The 20,095-nt window shown below is 41.8% G+C and overlaps 1 protein-coding gene across 10 annotated transcripts in view; it reads right to left on the bottom strand.

Moving 5' to 3' along the window:
• The window catches only part of kcnma1a (potassium large conductance calcium-activated channel, subfamily M, alpha member 1a), a 953,094-nt gene that overhangs the window by 36,279 nt on the left and 896,720 nt on the right, over positions 1-20,095 (bottom strand). For all 10 annotated transcript variants that reach the window (XM_072282727.1, XM_072282725.1, XM_072282726.1 and 7 more), the window contains one exon: positions 12,850-13,044. In XM_072282727.1, the coding sequence (XP_072138828.1) occupies positions 12,850-13,044 (195 nt within the window). The remainder of the gene's footprint in view (positions 1-12,849; positions 13,045-20,095) is intronic.

Consider the following 20,095-nt stretch of genomic DNA (forward strand, 5'->3'; position numbering starts at 1 on the left):
TCCTTTAGATCTCTGCTATCCCTCCAGTGAAAATACACACAGCATGCTGTTTGGCAAAATGTTCCAGAACTTAGACCCAATGATGCTGAAGGAATGTGATGTGTTTATGAGTATAAGGGTAGTGTTATATTTAGATGGGGACGTGAAGGTGGTGATGTTCCCATGCTCCTGATGCCTTTGTCCTCTTGGTCAATGTCACAGATCCGGGAAGAGAAAGGAAGACACTAAAAACCCACTGTGATTATTTCAGTCCTAAAACTCTTAAGCAAAGGAAATAATTTCTCTTTTTCTACCACACTGTTGGATTGGGGTGTAGAATTGTAATTTTTTCTTATACAGTATTGTAAAAGTATTCAAACCCAAACCTTTGTTGACATAAATGAGTATTACAACCAGGGATTTTGATCAATTTAACTGAGAATTTTTATTTCTGAATCGCGTTTATTTTTAACAGTAGAGACCCAAAAAGCAGGGAAAACTGTAAAGCATGATAAACTAAAAATTCAAAATCATAATGTACTCATCCCCCTTTGCGTAGTAGAACCACCTCTTGCAGCTATTATAGCCAATAGTCTTTTTGGATAAGCCTCTCTTCGCTTTGCACAATGTGATGGAGCAAGATTTGCCCTTTGCAGCTCATTCAGAGTGTCTGTGTCATAGTAGCCTCCGTTGGAAGTGCCATTTTTCTCCAGCAACTAAATTTAGAGGGGCAGCCTGACCTAGGCAATGTGACTGTGGACTACACTGAGCTCCGAGGTATGTTCAGTACCTTTGTGATGGTCTTGTACCCTTCCCCAGATTTGTGCTTCTCTACTATTATTTCCCTTACTTGTCTTGAATGCTTTTCTGTCTTCATTTTGGTTGGTCTGTTGCAAACCTACCATAATGATGGACCTTACAGAGAGAGGTGGTATTTATTCAGGTGATCCTCCAATTTTCTACATCAACAAGATGGATGAGTTGGTAAGGTTGTATACAGTATCGCAACTGAGGAAAGTTAGCACAGTAATTACAATGGGAAGAATACTTCAGCCTCTCAGTTTTAGCTTTTAATTTTTGGTAAATTGTTGACAGGTTTTTGAATTTTTCTTTAGATTTGATATGATGGACTATGTTTTGTACATTAGCTCAAAAATTCCTACTACAATATATCTTAAATTTAAAAAATGAGACAGTAAAATGTGAGGGTGGTTTTTCAAGACTGTATATTCTAGTCCTCTTGAAATGGATGCCAACACCGCATTTGCCTTCCTTACCTCGACTCAACCTCTGAGTTGACCCTTAGGAAATCCTGCATGAGGACTCCTAAGTCTCTTTGAACCTCTGATTTTTGAAATTTCTCCCTGCTTAGAAAATAGGGCAATATTGGATGGGCAATAAATGCTGGTCTTCCAGCAAATATGTCCTCTGTAAAAGAATAAAATAACTGTAGTGTAATAGCCTAAGTGCTGTATCTAATATCTCAGGGTAATGTAATTAGACTGCTCCAAATGCAAATGTAGAAAGATATTGCAGATATATGGCCCAAAATGTTGACTGTACTTTTTTTCCATAGATGCTGTCTGGCCTGCTGAGTTGCTCCAGTATTTTGTGTGTTGCTAGCAGATGTCAAAATCACTTTCATAAATGGTAATCATTTTCACATTGAGATCTTTTAAAAAAAACTTTTGCTCAGGGATTCCAGTTTGGGTTCAGTCCGGAATCAATCTGGACACAAATTGCATGCATTGCTGGTTATTTTTTTTCATAAAAACAGGAACATGAGGAGGCTATTTGGCTTCTCATGCCTGCTCCCCCATTCAGTAATTTCCTTTGGGTGCTCCAGTTTCCTTCCACATCTCAAATGTGTACTTTTTGGTAGGTTAATAGGCCACTGTTACCTCAAGTACATGGCAGAGCTGATGGAAAAGATTAAAGATTAGCTTTATTTGTCACATGCAAATCAAAACATCAAATGGGTTATTTTGTGTCAATGACCAACACAGTCCAAGGATGTGCTGTGAGCAGACAGCAAATGTCACCAAGCCTCCAGTGCCAAAACAACATGTCCAGTGCCAGAACACCCAGAGGAAACCCATGCAGTCATAGACATCTCACCTCTCCCGGAACTTCCGGGAGTCTCCCGCATATTAATAGTGGCTCCCTGATGCCCACAAATTATATACAATATCACGGAAATCAATTTTTTTGAGAGCGAGCACGAGAGCGACCACAAGAGAGAGCGCAAGAGAGAAAGCAAGCAAGCGCATGAGCGAGAGAGGGCGAGAGAGCGCGAGTGAGAGCGCGCCATTTCCGAGTGTTCCAAAAAAATATAAAACGTACGTCACCCCAGACTACACTAAAGTGTACTCCTGCCTAATAGGGGTCAAAATAATGACGGTGTTGCTCGCTGCACTGTTTGCAACAATGACTTTTCTATTGCCTATGGTGGGTTAAGACTGTAAAAGACACGTTGAGGTGAGTTTTACAGTTGTCATTCGTTCACTAGCATAGCTAACATTATTTGAACTAGCTGGCCAGCTGCTAAGGAGCTACTCTATTGCAGACATCCCACCTCTCCCGGAAGTCTCCTGCAAATTGATGGTGCTACCTCCCTGAAATGAGTTTTTGCAGGGTGGGATGTCTGCAGTCATAGGGAAGAACATATAAACTTTTCACAGACAGCAGTGGGAATTGAACCCTAGTCACTGGCATTGTTAAACATTTTGCTGTAGGATTAATGTAGATGGTCAATGTGGATTTAGGAGGCCAAGGACAACTTTCAGAGCTTTGTGACTGTGTCGCTATTGATTCAGACCATGGTAATAAAGTAATACGGGAGTGAATGGTTCAGACCTTGGTCTGAATGGTTCACTCCCGTATTACTTTTCATGACTACTTGTAAGGATGTACATTGGATGATTCCAAAGTAAATTAGAAGCAATTTAGAAATTTTTTTTTATGAATTTGCTCCATCCTTCCAAAAAATGTTTACTTATTTCAAAGGCCTACAAGCAATTAAAATTAGCAGAGTAATTCCCAATAGGAACAAAGGTGCAGGGCCATTTTCTTTATATTACTTTAAAACCAACAGGTTGTGTAAACTCAATTCATTTGAAGTATCGAAGAGTATGGAAGCAGAGTGGTTAAGTTATTATTCTAATATCTTGAAGCCTGGATAATTGACCAGGTGACAAAAGATTGAATCTCACATTTGCCACTGCTGGCTTTCTGTTCATTTAATTCATTTTACACATCTGAAATTAATAATATGGTGAATTTGAAATTACTCTAAGAAAGTTTAGGGGAGAAAAAAGCATCTGCTTCATTAATATTGTCCAGAAGTGGACTCCTGATTAGATTGGGCCTGTATGCGACTTCACTCTTATCAATAAGTCCAACCCTCAACCTGGGCCTGTCGTCGCTGGAATTTAGAAGAATGAAGATGATCTCAATAAAAACTACTGAACAGTGAAAGGCATAGATAAAGTGGACCTTCTGAAGTTGTTTTCTGTCATGGGAGAATTTAGGATCAGAAGGCACAGTCTCAGAATACAAGGTTGTCTCTTTAGAACAAAGATGAAGAGGAATTTCTTTCGCCAGAGGGTGGTGAATCTGTGGAATTGATTCATACAGATGGCTGTAGAGGCCTAGTCATTGGGAATATCCAAAGTGAAAGATGATAGGTAGTTTGGGTATCAATGTTAAGAGAAGGCAGGAAAATGGGGTTGAGAGGAAAATTTAATCAGCCATTTATCAAAACATGGAGCTGACTTGATGGGCTGAATGGCCTAATTCTGCTCCAATGTTTAATGGTGAACTGTAGTCAACAAGCCACAGTTTACGAAGAATTGGGACCAGGCTTCCTGGCAACAGGCATGTCCTGTGAACAAATAAATAAATTATCTAATTTCCCTGTACTGATGCTTTGGTTAATTTTGGGCCAATTGCACAGGAAATCTCAGGAGCAAATTCTCGAAGTAACTCTTTATTTTCAATCTAGTATCCAGGAACGAGTGATTGCTTAGCTAGGCAGAGAGCAAGGCAAAAGCTAGAGTTGATTTCATGGCTTTTAGGCTCCGGTAGCTTTTTCCTAACACCTTTACAGTGAGCTGAAGATGTTCAGGGTATTTAATCCCTTACAATAATGAGTTTGCTGTTATATACAATTATAGTTTCAGCATTTGCAAAAGTTGAATATGGAGTGCACAGAAACAAGGCATTTCAGCCTGTTTAGTCTATCTATCGACCTGTACCTGGACCATTGCACTCCATACCCCTCCTGTCCATGTACTTAGCCACGCTTTACTTAAATTTTGAAATCAAATCCACATGCAACACTTCCACTGGTAGCTCATTTCACACTCACACCACCCTCCGAGTGAAGAACTTCCACTCAACTTCCCCTTAAATAAAACATAGAACAGTACATTTGGCCCACAGCGTTGCGCCTAACCAGCAAAAAGCGAATCAAAAACACCCAAACACTAATCCCTCCTACCCACACCATGTCCACGTCCCTTCATCCTCCTTACATGCATGTGCCTATCTCTTAAAAGTGTCTAACGTATTTGCCTTTCCACCATACCAGGCAGCGCATTCCAAGTATCCACCACCCTCTGAGTAAAAAAAAACTTACCCCTCACATCCCCCTTGAACCTGTTTCTTCTCACCTCCAATGCATGCCCTCTGGTATTAGACATTTCAACCCCGGGAAACAGATACTCTCTGTCCACTCTATCTATGCCTCTCATAATCTTGTAAACCTCTATTGAACTCCCTTCAGCCTCCAGTGCCCCAGAGAAAGCCTCTCCTAATCGTACATGACCTCTAAGCCAGGCAGCATCCTGGCGAACCTCTTCTGCACCCTCTCAAAACTCTGAACATTCTTCCTTTTGCGGGGCGACCTTCATTTCACCTTTCTCCCTTAACCCATGACCTCTGGTTCTATTTTCACTCAATCTCAGCCTGCTTGCATTAACCCTATCCATACCCCTCATAATACACTCAGTGGCCACTTTATTAGATACACCTGTACTCCTGCTCGTTAATACAAATCTCATCATCCAATCATGTGGCAGCAACTCAATCATAAAAGCATATGGATGTGGTCAACAGGTTCAGCTGTTGCTAAGACCAAACATCAGAATGGGAGAAGAAATGTGATCTCAGTGGCTTTGACCATGGAATGCTTGATGATGCCAGGCAGGATAGTTTGAGTAAACAATCTGCCTGGCACCAACAATCATTCCACGGTCAAAGTTACTTCGATCATATTTTTCCCCATTCTGAAGTTTAGAAGTTATTTCAGTGACTGTTGGTCTCTTGAAGTTTTCAAGCACAACTGGCTGTAGAATTTACAGAGAATGGTATATCAAACCAAAAAAACATCCAATGAGCGACAGTTCTGTGGACAAAAACACCTTGTTAATGAATGAGGTCAGGGGAGAATGGCCAGACTGGTTAATGAATGAGGTCAGGGGAGAATGGCCAGACTGGTTCAAGCTGACAGTTGCAACAGTGGTGTGGAGGAGAGCATCTCTGACTGCACAACACATCAAACCTTGAAGTGGATGGACTATAGCAGCAGAAGATCACAAACCTAATAAAGTGGCCACTGAGTGTATTTTGTTACTTTATGCGCAGGGAACAAATACCCACAAAAGTAACCAACTTGATCTCTTTTATATGTACTGTTTATTATATAAAGTACTTTTAAACTCAAAGCATTGCGGGGAATCAGCAGCAAACATCACAGTAGAGTGGGTTACTGCCCACAAGGCAGAAAGCGCTGAATTAACTCACACAGTCAGAATGACATGATTGCTGAAGTACTCTGGGTTAATGACTGTATATCCATTAATGTCAGTTCGGAATGCTCCCTTGACTGAAACCTTTGTGATGTTCTCTTTTTCTATGGGATTGAATGATCATTTGATGGCAGTGGAATTAAAAACAGTAATCCACTGTGCTGGATTGGCACTTAGACGTTCAATTCACAAGGAACATTTTTGAGAACATTTACATTCGAATGCCTTCCCTCATGGAAGACAGTATGTATTAAAGTGCACCAACCCCCTCCCATCCTGCAACTTCGAAAATGCTTCTGTTTTTGATTTGAAACCGTCCTATTCTCATTACTTTTGCAGCCAGTGTTGCCACAAATAAGTCTCTCACTTCTTGTGATACTTAACACTCTTGGATGAAAGTGCAAGTTTCATGAGTTATGGGCATTCCCTGTACATGAAAGAACTTCAGTAATACCACATCACGGATGTATCACGTGGTGCAGGGTGGTAACTGTACTTTCAGCAGAAATATTTGCTTTTTCTCAATTCCATTCATGCTTGGAACTGCTCCATGAAGCAAAGGGGTGCTGGCATGATGGACCATGGCAAGGGGATATGCTTTCCTGCAATGCCACTCGGTTCCAGGTTTGTCTCACCCCTTCCCCAGGTGCTGAAATCCATCCCAGTGCTCCATTCAGCAGCTTAAACAATGGGTATTAAACTCCGTCTCGCACCCACTGTGTGTTGCATTTTAGAGAATGCAATGGGAGCAGTCTTCACCAAGCCCATGGTAGATCTTCAATTTCTATCTCCATTTCACTTCCTCTCCTGATCTTACGCAAAAATGCATCACTATAAGTTCAAGCAGGTCCCTTTCCACTGAGAGGTCATTGGTTAAGGATGCAAGGTGAAATATTTAAGGGGAAGATGAGGGGGAACTTCTTCACTCAGAGGGTAATGAGAGTGTGGAATGAGCTGCCAGTGGAAGTGGTGGATGTAGGGTCAGTTTCAACATTCATGAGAAGTTCGAATAAGTGGATGGGAATGATATTGAGGGCTATTGTCCATGTGCAGGTTGATGGGACTTAGAAGAGTTCAGCATAAGCTAGATGGGCCAAAGGGCCGTTCTCTATGCTATAGTGCTTTATGACTCTAATATCAGTTTTAATTACACTCAGTTTCAAATGACTAAATACCTGCAATCTTCTGGCACAGACAACTAATGGAAGGCCAATTATCGTTAACTCCCAGTTGCATGCCATTTTGATTCCACTTCCCAATTCCACACTGGCCTGTACATCCTTGCTCTCCTCTACTGCTAGATTAAGGCCCAAAGCAAACTAGAGCAACAACACTTCATATTCCTCCTGGGTAATCTACTCACTGCTTGGTACTGCTCTGCCTCAGACCACAAGTTATGGACATTGCTCAACAGAAACCAACCTCCCATCCATAGACTCATCTACACTTCTCACTGCCTCGACAGAGGAACCTATATAATTAATGACCCAGACATTCTCTCTTCTATCAGGCAGAAAATACAAAAGTCTTAAAGCACGTACAAACAAGTCAAGTTACTTTTTATTGTCATTTCGACCATAACTGCTGGTACAGTACACAGTAAAAACGAGATGTTTTTCAGGACCATGGTGCTACATGGACAATACAAAAACTACACTGAACTACATAAAACAACACAAAATCTACACTAGTCTACAGACCTACCCAGGACTGCATGAAGTACACAGAACAGTGCAGGAATTACAATAAGTGATGAACAAGATAATAGGCACAGTGGAGGACAGTAGGTTGGTAGTCCAATGGCTTGAGGGAAAAACTGTTACATAAATAAATGCACTCAACGCACTCAAGGACAGCTTCTGCCCAGCTGTTCCAAGACTACTGAATGGTCCCCTTGTACAATAAGATAGACGCTTGCCTCACAATCGGCCTTACACCATTTTGTCTTTCTGCACTTTCCCTGTAATTGTAACACTACATTCTGCATTCCGTTGTTGGTTTTCCCTCGCGCTACTTCAACGCACTGATGTAATGAAATAATCTGTATGGATATCATACAAAACAATCTTTTCGCGATACCTTGGTATACATAACAAAATTAAACCAATTTACCAGTTCACCAATTTACAATTCCTCTCCTCCCATAGATAGTGCTTGACCTACTGTGTTCCTTGAGCAGATGGTTTGTTGCCTCCTCACCTTTGTCCGAATGAGTCAAACTCTTACTTCAAGGCAGGTTAAGAGGTTGACCCCATGCTGGATTAAGGAAACAGCCTCTCAGTCTACACGTTTGAATGAGATCACTCTGGATTTTTCTAAACTGAGTATAGTTCCAACAGTTTTCTCCTTGGGCAACCCCCTCATCAATCTAATCGGTCCACACTGTATGCCCTCTAATAGCGAGGAGATGAAAGGTATACAAAGGACTCTGGAGACTGTGACCAACTCCCTATAATGTGCACATTATAAAAGGAATCTGTTGAAAGGACAGGCTTAACGGTTACAAATAACGTGTGTTAGTTACTGAGTTGCTAAAAACATTCATTTAAAAAAGCATTTTTCTTCTCGAGGGGATGAGGGGTTCAATGGATTACCATTACTGAACAGGATTACTAAATGCAATCTGCCAAATTTGCATCATGCTTGTGCTGTCTAATTTACTAGAAAAAATTATTGTAATTTCTATACAGAGTTACAAATGTGGGCTGATCGGATGCAGAAATTAATTTACCCACTGGGCTACAATGACAGACAGCCCTCTGATCTGATCTTGCAACATTCCAGTTGGGAGAAAAGTATTCAGCTGATTGGATTAGTTCCTGTAGCTTTGCGACATGTTAATGTACTTAAAAGTGCATTGTATTGACTATTAGTCATTTAAACTGACCAATGTCTCAATGTTTTATTTTTCTTAATCAGTATTTTAAGGAATTGATTGTGGACTTCAGTAAGAAAAAGTCAGGAGAACACGTACCCACCAGACATCTTCGTAGGGCCAGCAGAGGAAAGGGTGAGCAGCTTCAAGTTAGAACATTTCTGAGAATCTATAAGCACCCCAGCATATAGGCATCCGCTAGTCTCATGAGACCATGAATTTGCACCTTGGAAGGTTTCCAGGCCGCAGGCCTGGGCAAGGTTGTGTGGAAGACCAGCAGTTGCCCATGCTGCAAGTCTCCCCTCTCCACGCCACCAATGTTGTCCAAGGGAAGGGCATTAGGACCCATACAGCTTGGCACCAGTGTCATCGCAGAGCAATGTGTGGTAAAGTGCCTTGCTCAAGGACACAACACGCTGCCTCAGCCAAGGCTCGAACTAGCGACCTTTGAATCACTAGACGAACGCCTTAACCACTTGGCCACGCACCCCAACATATTGATGCAATTACAAATAAAGCACGCCAGTGGCTATATTTCATGTTGAATGCGGAGATTTGGTATGTTACCCAAGACGCAAGCAACGTTCTATAGATGGTGGCATCCATCATTAAGGAACCCCATCACCCAGAATTCTTATTGCTACCATCTAGGTGGTGGTACAGGAGCCCAAAGACATGCTCAATATTTTAGGAACAGCTTCTTCCCCTCTACTATCTGATTTCTGAACAATCTATGAACCCATGAACACTACCACAATATTTTGCTCTCTTTAAGGCACTACTTATTTAATTTACATAAATATTTCTTATTGTGATTTATAGTAATTTTTATGTATTGGACTGTACTGCTGTTGCAAAACAACAATTTTTACAAATTATGTCAGTGATAATAAACCTGATTCTCATTTTGAAGTGCCCTCAAAATATTTGGCAGCTCTCCTCAAAGAGGACATTTTAAACAATCTATTCTTTGCATTTTTTCCCTCTTCTGTCCTGGACTTGCTACCTATAACTCATGGTCATCAGAAAGACAGTAATTACTAAAATGCACTTTGTAGCTATATTTCGTAAACACAAAATATTCTGCAGATGCTGAGGACAAAGCAACACTCACAACACGCTGGAGGAACTCAGCAGGTCGGCAACATCCGTGGAAACGATCAGCCAACGTTTCGGTCCTGACGGAGGTTTCCTGCCCGAAACGTTGACTGATCGTTTCCACGGATGCTGCCCGACCTGCTGAGTTCCTTCAGCGTGTTGTGAGTGCAGCTGTATTTCATTTTGAGTTTGAGGAGATTTGGTATGTCACCAAAGACTCAAGCAAATTTCTATAGATGCACCGTGGAGGACATTTTGACTGGTTGCATCAGCACCTGGTATGGAGGTTCCAATCCTTCCAGCTTCATCATGAGTACTAGCCTTCCCTCTGCTTGGAGCCAGCATCCTCACACTCGGACTCAGAGAGCACAGAAAAAAGTAGGCGCAGAGTGTTTTACTGAGGGGACACCACAGGCAAAGCCTTTCCCATCCTTGCGAAGGTCCACATCCAACCAAACATTGAATATGAGCCAATAAACAGGGGGCCAGCATCTGACAGATTTGCCCATAGTTTGCAGCTCAGAGAAACCTCTGTCATTTTGCATTTGCAAGTTCAACACCCACTCAGGATTAGATTCAAGACATTGCTTACTGTCATGCAATCTCTGTACACCGGACAACGGCTGAGTAAATATACCATGGATCTGATGTACTATGTCTGACCTATTAAAGTGGTAATGATTTGTACCTCAAAATTGTACCTTCTAATATATCCACCCTATAATGTGCATTAATACATATATACACACACATTATATATTGCTACACAATACATACACAAATGTCTTATGGTTGACACAACTGAGCAGGGTGTTGGTCAGGCAAGCACTTGAAATCCCATGTACATTTTGATCCCCTTAACTAAATGAAAATATATTTGCCATGGAAGTGGTACAAAAAAAAAGGTTCACACACAAAATGATAGATGATCTCAACAGGTCAGACAGCATCTACAGAGGGGAATAAAGAGTCAACATTTCGGGCCAAGCCCCTTCATCACCAAAATGTCAACTGTTTATTCCTTTCTGTAGATGCTGCCTGACCTGCTGAGTCTCTCCAACATTTTGTGTGTGTTGCTCTGGATTTCCAGCATCTGCAGAGTCTCTTGTGTTTACATAAAGGTTCATAAGATTATTGGATTCATTCCTAGACAAGATGGTTATTCTATGAAGCTGGAGGGACTTGTTCTACATGCCGTCCTCTGACCGGGAAGTTGACAAGTCATATATAACTTCGCGCAGCCACTTCGGTGATGATGTCTGTTATCTGTCAAGTAGGGGACCGTGCACAATTCTGATTTGATGGAGACAGACGTGAGAGCACAGCAGAACATCTGGAAAACTTCTGAAATGCCCGCTTCGCTGCCGCTGCTACTGTGTGGTAACCGGAATCTCTGGAGCTGAAGGCCCCGAAATCCTTGGCTTTGCGTGTCTCAGCGGCCGGGGCAAGGTCGAAGGCGCTCGGGAGGCTGTATCGGAGAGGCTGGTCGGAAGCTCGAAGATTTTGGACAGATGGACTCTGTCAGCTGGGGTCGGCTGCTTCCAAGGTATCGGCAAGTTGACGGTGCCTGGAGGTTTACGGCAGGGAGTTTCTCCCTTTTCCCGCCTGCTATCAGGGACTCGGGAGTCGATTGACTTGGGGCTTTGAGACTTATTTTTACTGCACCCACAGTCTGTTCTTTATCAAATTATGGTATTGCTTTGCACTGCTGTAACTATATGTTATAATTATGTGGTTCTGTCAGTGTCAGTCTTTGGTCTGTCCTGTTTTCTGTGATATCACTCCGGAGAAACATTGTATCATTTCTTAATGCATGTATGCATTTCTAAGTGACAATAAAAGAGGACTGAGCGTTCTCATAATCTAAAATCTAACCAATTCTCTCAGAACCCCAGCATCTTGTCTTAGCTGAGAGAGGCTGCTAATTTTCCTGATCTGTTTGGGATAGCTGTCTGACTTTTCCCTGTCTAGATCTCTTCCTGAGATTCCCAGGCCAGAACGTCCACTATAAAGCACCATGTTCAAGAACCAATCAAACATGGTGGAAATTAATGGGTTGTAATCAATTCATAACGCACACCCTACTATACTGTAGAAAAGTAAGGCAGTTGGAGAGTACATATATTACATTGTCTATATTTGCAGTGCTTTTTGTTCTGAATCACATCTGCTACTCTAAGCCTCGCTCATCAATTATCTTTTCATTGCTTCCCCCTTATAGAGTCGTACAGGAGAGAAACTGGTCATCCAGCCCAACTCATTCACACTGACCAAGTAGTCCCATTTACTGGCATTTGGCCCATAACCCTCTGAACCTTTCCTACTGGTTTACCTGTTCAGATGTCTTTTAAAATTTGTTATTGTACCTGCCTCAACAATTTCCTCTGGCAGTTCATACAAGGTACATACCACGCTGTGTATGGAAAAATTGTGTGTGTTCGGATTGTCAGCATCTGCAAATTTTCTCTTGTTTACAACATAACATCCCAATTTCTTTACACAGTGCTTTGACTAATGAAGGTCAATGTGCTAAATGTTTTCACCACCTTGTTTATGTATGACAACATTTGCAGACAGCCATGTACTTGCACTCATAGGTCCCTCTGTTCTGAAACACTCCCCAGGGTCCCAGCGCTCACTGTGAAAGCCCTACCCTGGTTTGACTTTCAAACTGCAATGCCTCACACTTACCAGCATACTGTCATGTACCTGTTAAGGTGCGACAGAGGTCTGTAGAGTTGAGTAGAGTATTGTATGTCTAGAGTCAAGGAGAAATGGGCCCTTCAGCCCAAATTGTTCCTGTTGTCTCTGATGCCCAATCCTGATGAAGGGTCTCAGCCCAAAACATCGACTGTATATTCCTCTCTATAGATGCTGCCTCACCTGCTGAGTTCCTCCAGCATTTTGTATGTGTTTGCATGTCTATTAATCCTACCTGCCCACATTAGGACCGTATCTCGCTACTCCTTTCCTACCCAGGTACCTAACCAGATGCCTTTTCAAAGTTGCAATGGCATCTCTTGTTCTTCAGTGTAGACGAGTCAAGGTTGGAATGGCACAGCAAGCAAACCAACAGATCCACCTTACCCCAAGGTCTGCAAAGGGGCCATCGTACAGAGCCAGCTGCGCCACCCGACACCTATCCCTGTTTGCCAGTGTCTGCGGAGTGCTGTAGCCACCTCGCAAGGCATTTTCTTCAGCAAGCATTGACTCCAGCTCCGGTGTGGCTCCCCCCGTCACTAATGTCCGTATCAGAGTCAGGATATTGTCGTTGAAGTATGTCTGTGGAGATAAAACAAACTCTTTAAATGAGCACTATTAAAGTCATCACTGAAGAAATTCAAATTACGCTTTTGGAGGACTTTGTGCAGTTAAAACTAGCGGCCTGTCACTTCACATGTTTTATCTTGGAAGTGAAAAGACAGCAGACTCCAATTACTCTGTTTTAGTTGTATGTCCCATTAGGTCCTTTCACTATATATCTTTTCCTCAACACACAAATTCAGGTCAGTTTTGTTCTAAAGGGCAGAAATTGCAATGATTAATTCCCTCTATAATTGGTGTTAGTGGCGATGCAAAGTCTCCCTCTCTCAGTGTTAACTTCACAACCTATATGAGGCCGGGGAAGATACAGAACTAGAGGATTCTAGACAGGTTTAAAGCTCATGCAAGCTAGAGTGCCTTTTTTCCCCATCACCAATTCATTTGGGAGCGGCCTTTATGTCGAGAATGTCGCTGCACATCGCCACAAGTATACACTGACTGTCCTCTCCTGCGATCACATCCTCTATCCTCACGACAGGAACTGACAGAAATCAGGCTTAAGTATGTATCAATTAAACATTTTGATTTCCTTAAAAAATAAATGCATGATGAGGAGAAAATCCCAGGTGGTCTTGTTTAAAACACTCGAGTGTGCAGGCAAGCAGGGTTTATTAAGTGCAGGTTCCTTCAAGATGATAGCTTGCCAGCATCGATAACTATTCCATGCTGTCAGGTAAACAATCAGGCTTAGAAGTATTTGCTTAATGTCAATATGATATATTTAAGCTTCCTTGAACTAATAGAAATGTACAAAATTATGAGGGGCATAGATAGAGTCAGGAGTCCCAGGGAGCAAATGTCAAATACTAGAACCTTTAAGGTGAGAGGGAAAAGTTTAAAGGAGATTTATGAGGTAAGTTGTTTTTTAACACAGAGAGCAGTAGGTGCCTGGAATGCACTGCCAGGGGAAGGTGGAAGAAATAGACACAATAGCAACATTTAAGAGGAGGTCAGGTAGACAGGCAGGGAAAAGAGAAAGATTAGCTTTGTTTGTCGCATGTACATTCAGTTAAATGCGTTGCTTGCGTCAATGGGTGGCAGAGTCCGAGGATGCAATGAGGGCAGCCTGCAACTGTCGCTACGCTTTTGGCACTAACATAGCATACCCACAACTTTACTAACCCTAACCTGTACGTCTTTGGAATGTGAACCACATGGTCATGGGAGAATGTACAAACTCCTGACAGAGAGCACTGGAATTGAACCTGGGGCAGTGGAGCTGTAATAGCATGGCACCAACCACTACTAGAGAGTGGGTTACTGACAGATGTTCCACGACAAACTAATAGCTAACAAACAAAAGGAGCTAAATGACATAACTCCCAATAGCGAGTATGGGTATTAAGATGGACAGTTAATTCCTAATGACAGCATTTAATGATGGACAATAAATATGAGGTGGCATTGTAGCATAATTGCTTTACAGTACATGCCAATGATTACTGATTAGGGTTTAATTCCTGCCTCTGCTTTAAGAAGTTTGTATGTTCTCCCTCAGGGTGCTCTGATTTCCTCACACATTACAAATGGGTATGGCTAGGGTTAGTAAGTTGTGGGCATGCTATGTTGCTGCTGGAAACATGGCTGCTCCCACCACAATCCTTGGTGATTTGCTTTGACTTAAACACTGTATAAATTGATGTTTTAATGTACCTACAACAAGAAAAGCTAAATACTAGCCTTGCTCATGACACTGAAAACTGTTTTTAAAGAAGTGTCAAATCTCCGTCTAGTTGTAGCCAAAGAGTTCCATCAATAAACTGTAATATATCCTACTGTAAATAAGTGCTGGGTCACTTTTTGCGATATCAGGAATGGACACCGAGAAACATGGCGAATGAATACCGTCTATGCAGCTCCAGGGATGAATCACACAGCCACTGCTGCAAGTGAAGCCAGCTCAGCTCTAACATGTGGCAGCTATCTGCGATTCTGACAACGCTGTCAGCCAGAATGATAGATGAGAGTTGTCTATTAAACCATCAACACCTTTGTTCAATGTGAAATGCTGTCTGAATGATGTTTTGTTCTAACCGCTTTTCAAAACCACGATAGAAGCCAAATTGAGACATCAAAGTAATGGAGTGTTTCAATGCCCAGAAATTCATCTCCTCCTCGCTGGCAACTCGTAGACGACGTCACACAATGGAGGGCACACGGTGCCAGAGCAGTACCCACAAGCCCTGGTAACGCTTGAGGATTGTCACTCGGGGAGCTAGATGCTGCAGCGACCTTGTTAAGTCATCTGATGTGCTCAGCACAGCTCCATTTGATGGCAACGTTTGTGAAACGTGTGTTGACAGAAACTTCACTTTGCTGATGCCGCACCAAATCGGACTGTCTAATCAATCTGACAGATCCATTTATAAACTTTTGCTATATTAGTGCAAGTTGGATTCAACTTAAATTTGCATCTGGTGCCAGCAATGAGTCGCTGATTTTTTTTTACTTGTCGCTGCCTGGTACATTAGATTACTTCACATTTCTTGCATTAAGTGATTTAACGGCGACACGGTAGCATAGCAGTTAGCTGAACACTATTACACCGCCAGCGATCCAGGTTCAATTCCTGCCACTGTCTGCAAGGAGTTTGTATGTTCCTGCTGTGATCATGTGGGTTTCTTCTGGGCGCTCCTGTCCCTCCTTGCCCCCTCCTCCCCAGCTTTCTAAAGACGTACCGGTCAGTAGGGTAATTAATTAATCACATGGCGTAATTGGACGGCATGGGCAATGTGCTGCATCTCTAAATAAATTGCAAATCTCAGAAGGAAAGCACATTGGAACTAGTGTAGCTTTGCTGTACAAGAGATTAAAAACCTCTGATGAGCACACTCTGAGCAATTTCTGTACCAGGTTCACAAATTAAAGATCTCTCTGTGTATTTCCACGGCGGTTTGTAGCCCCTGTGCTCATATTCTGGATATACTAACATCTGTCCCTAGTGTTAGAATTATGGGACCATACCTCACAATTTGTCAGCTGTGTTTACACTAATGTTTAATAAAAGTGGAACCATATCTGTTCTGCTCACTGCCGAGCACCCAAACCTCCCTGATCTGAAGCTGTGACAAATGTTAAAGAAAAGTCACTTCTACAGACGTACGGTGGAGAGCATTCCGACTGGCTGCATCACTACCCGTCAGATGGATACTAGCCTCGAGCCATCTTCAGGGCAGTGTCCATGATTAAGGATCCCCACCACCCAGGGCATGCCCTCTTCTCACTGTTACCACCAGGAAGAAGGTACAGAAGCCTGAAGGCTCACACTCAGCAATTCAGAAACAGCTTCTTCCCCTCTGCCATCCAATTTCTAAATGGGCATTGAACCAATGAACACTACCTCAATACTTTTTTAAATTTTTAGTTTTTGTACTATTTATTTAACTATTTAATATACATATGTACTCACCAATTCAGTTTTTGTTATATTTGTCGTGTACTGTTGCCGCAAAGTTTACAAATTTCAAGACATATGCCAGTGATATTAAATCTGATTCTGACTCCATTACAGTCAATTTCTCACCATGCATATTTAACATTTTGTCCTCACTTTTCCCTCATGCTACAGGCAACCAAACAATTTGCACAGATACAGCAATTTAACCTCAGTAATCTTCCATTACTGCATTGCAGAACTGTCTCCCCTCAAATGACGGTCTACATTTCCTGCTGCCTTGGGAAAGTGGCCGATATAATCAAAGAGCATGCCCATCTTGGTCATTCTGTCATCTCTCCCTTTCCATTGGGCAGGAGATACAAAAGCTTGAAAATACATACCACTTGGCTCAAGGAGAGTTTCTATCTCACCGCTGGAAGATTCTTGAACAGTCCTCTTGTACGATAAAGATGAACTGTCAATGTCTCAATCTTCCTTACACTTTATTTGTCCACCTGCAATGCACTTTCACTATAACTGAAGCACTATATTCTGTAATGTGTGTTTATTTTCCCCTTTGTTTGACCTCGATGTACTTGTACTCAAAATAATCTGTCAGGATGCATGCAAGAAATGCTTTTCATGCTTTTTGGTACACGTGGCAATTATAAACCATTTAGAATTGCAGGGTGTACATGTTTGAAAAACAACACTTGGTCAAAGAGGTAGGTTTTAGGACAGAGAAGGAGGTTAAGAGCAGTAACTCAAGACTTAAGGGGATAAAACAATCAGGTGAATGAATAATCTGAATTGGAAGGAAGGACATGAGGCTGCAGAGATGAAGCCCAAGTCGAAGGAAGGATTTCAGAGTTAGAATCAGGTTTATTGTCGCTGACATACAGTATGTCATGATATCTGTTTGTGGTTGCAGAACATTGCAAGTCATAAAAAAGTTACTATAAGTTAAAATTATAGCAAAAAGTGGGCAAAAATAGTCAGGTGGTTGTCAAGAGTTGATGGTCCAATCAGAAATCTTTTGGCAGAGGGGAAGAAGCTGTTCAAAAAACATTGAGTATGTGTCCTGAGGCTACTGTGCGTCCTCCCTGAAGCTAATGATAAGACAAAAACATGTGCTGCATCATGCGGGTCCCCATGATGGATGATGCCTTCTTGAGGGGAAGAGGTGCAGTTGGATTCAATGCAAATGTACGTTGACAGTCCACAGTAAAAAAGATCTGATTCAATTTAGGATAGAGATCTCGATAAACTCAAATGTGAAGAGGAAAAGGGATGAGAGACAAGCTATAACACTGGAATAGCCAAGTTTAAAAACAAAGATAAAGGCATAGAAACATAGAAAATAGGTGCAGGAGTAGGCCATTCGGCCCTTCGAGCCTGCACCGCCATTCAGTATGATCATGGCTGATCATCCAACTCAGAACCCTGTATCTGCCTTCTCTCCATACCCCCTGATCCTTTTAGCCACAAAGGCCATATCTAACTCCCTCTTAAATATAGCCAATGAACTGGCCTCAACTGTTTCCTGTGGCAGAGAATTCCACAGATTCACCACTCTCTGTGTGAAGAAGTTTTTCATCATCTCGGTGAGCATCAGAGATGGCTTTTGATTTTTATAGTTCCTCAGGTTAATACTGATAAACTAAATAAAAACTAAGACTCTGGAACATAGAACAGGAATACTGTTTAGTGTAGATTACCACATTTCATGAAAGCAATTTTCAATTTTCACCTCAAATTATTGCACTACCTCCTACCTTTCCCTCTTCCTTCTGTTCCCTAAACTACCTTCATTTACTGATCTATTTGGCTATGCCTCCTAACTTCAAAGTTCAAAGTAAATTTATTATCAAAGCACGTACTGTATGTGTCACCATACACCACCTTGAGATTTATTCTCTTTTACAGTAGACCAAAGAAATACAATAGAATTGATGAAAAACTACACCCAAAGACTGACAACCAATGTGTAAAAGAAGACGAACTGTGCACATATATAAAAAAATGAATAAATACATAGCACTGAGAACTTTATACTAATGAGAACTTAATACTGATGACTTGGCTTAGTGTCGAAGAATTGTCCGTTCTTCTGGATTCTGTTAATGAGTTAAAGGGTGTTACTTAAATGCAAGTAGTGGTTGTTGTTGTTTAGTGCTCCATCCATGCTGGGAAGGACTGCTGAGTGAAATATTTAACACACAGCAAGTCCAGGCCTTGTTCTGACACATTGAGAAGACTGGCTGTCAAAGGTGAGTCTTCCAGGCATTACATTGCAACTACTCTGGAGCACTTAGCTAACTGAATTCCATTATTTCAGCAACCCATTCAATAAAAATCACCAACCGCTTTAACTGTGGTTGGCTATTATTATTTTGAAGAGATGCTTTGAAAGCTTTTGATCGCTTTCAAAATAACCCCAGCTTTCTTACACGGTGCTTTATTTTGACAAAACAAGAGCCACCCTTAAAAATACAGGTTCTGTTACTGGCAGGGATCTCAGCCGATCGATCCTGCAGGTACTTATCACAGTTTGAAACCACCACAGAACTTCACACCAGCACTCTTCACAGCAAATCGTCTAGCCCTAACGGGCCAGTTGAGGCACATCATTTGAATGAACCTTTGCTTCAAACTGATTCGAAATGCAAACTATGATTCTACTGCAGAATTAATACAAGCAGCAAGAAACCACCTTGAGGAGCTGAACTCTTAATAGTGCTTCACCATCTCAGCAACTTCCCTGTGTGCAGCCGTCAGCACGTAAGGGGCAATCTAAATGTTTCTGAAGAGACTGGCAGGGAACTTAAATAAATCTTTATTCTCTAGGTTTTAATGTAACAATACCATCAAATATTGTTAAAATTTAACTGCTGTCTGAATGCCTCTAAGCAGAGTTCCAGTCCTCCAGTACTTGGTCAAGAAGCAATCTAAACCTTGTCTGACTCCAAATCAACCTGAGTAGGTAATTATCTGTAAGTGCTACTTGTGCATTGTGCTTAAAAGGATAACTTCACTGCTATTGTCTTCTGAAAGGATGTGCAGCTCAAAAAAAATTGCTTCAGAACTAATGGAAAGTTCAGTTCCAGATATACACTCAGTGGCGACTTTATCAGGTGTAGGTGGTACCTAGTAAAATGGCCACTGAGTGTATTTCTGTATACTTGTGGTCTTCTGCTTCTGTAACCCACCCATCTCAAGGTTTGACGTGTGTTGCATTCAGGGATGCTCTTCTGCACACCACTGTTGTAACGTGTGGTTACTTGAGTTACTGGCTGAACCAGTCTGACCATTCTCCTCTGATCTCTCATTTACTTGGAGTTTTCACCCACAGAATTGCTACTCACTGGATGTTTTTTGCATCATTCTCTGTAAAACATTCTCTGTGAGCTCTAGAGAATGTTGTGAATCTCTAGGAGATCAGCAGTTTCTGAGATACTCAAACCACCCCATCTGGCACTAACATCATTCCATGGTTGAAGTCACTTTCATGTCTTCCCCATTCTGATGTTTGGTCTAAACAGCAACTGAACCTCGTGACCATGTCTGCATGCTTTTATGCATTGAGTTGCTGCCACATGGTTAGCCGATTAGATATTTGCATTAACGAGCAGG

The sequence above is a fragment of the Mobula birostris genome, chromosome 18 (genome assembly GCF_030028105.1).
Source record: "Mobula birostris isolate sMobBir1 chromosome 18, sMobBir1.hap1, whole genome shotgun sequence".
Classification (NCBI taxonomy): domain Eukaryota; kingdom Metazoa; phylum Chordata; class Chondrichthyes; order Myliobatiformes; family Myliobatidae; genus Mobula; species Mobula birostris.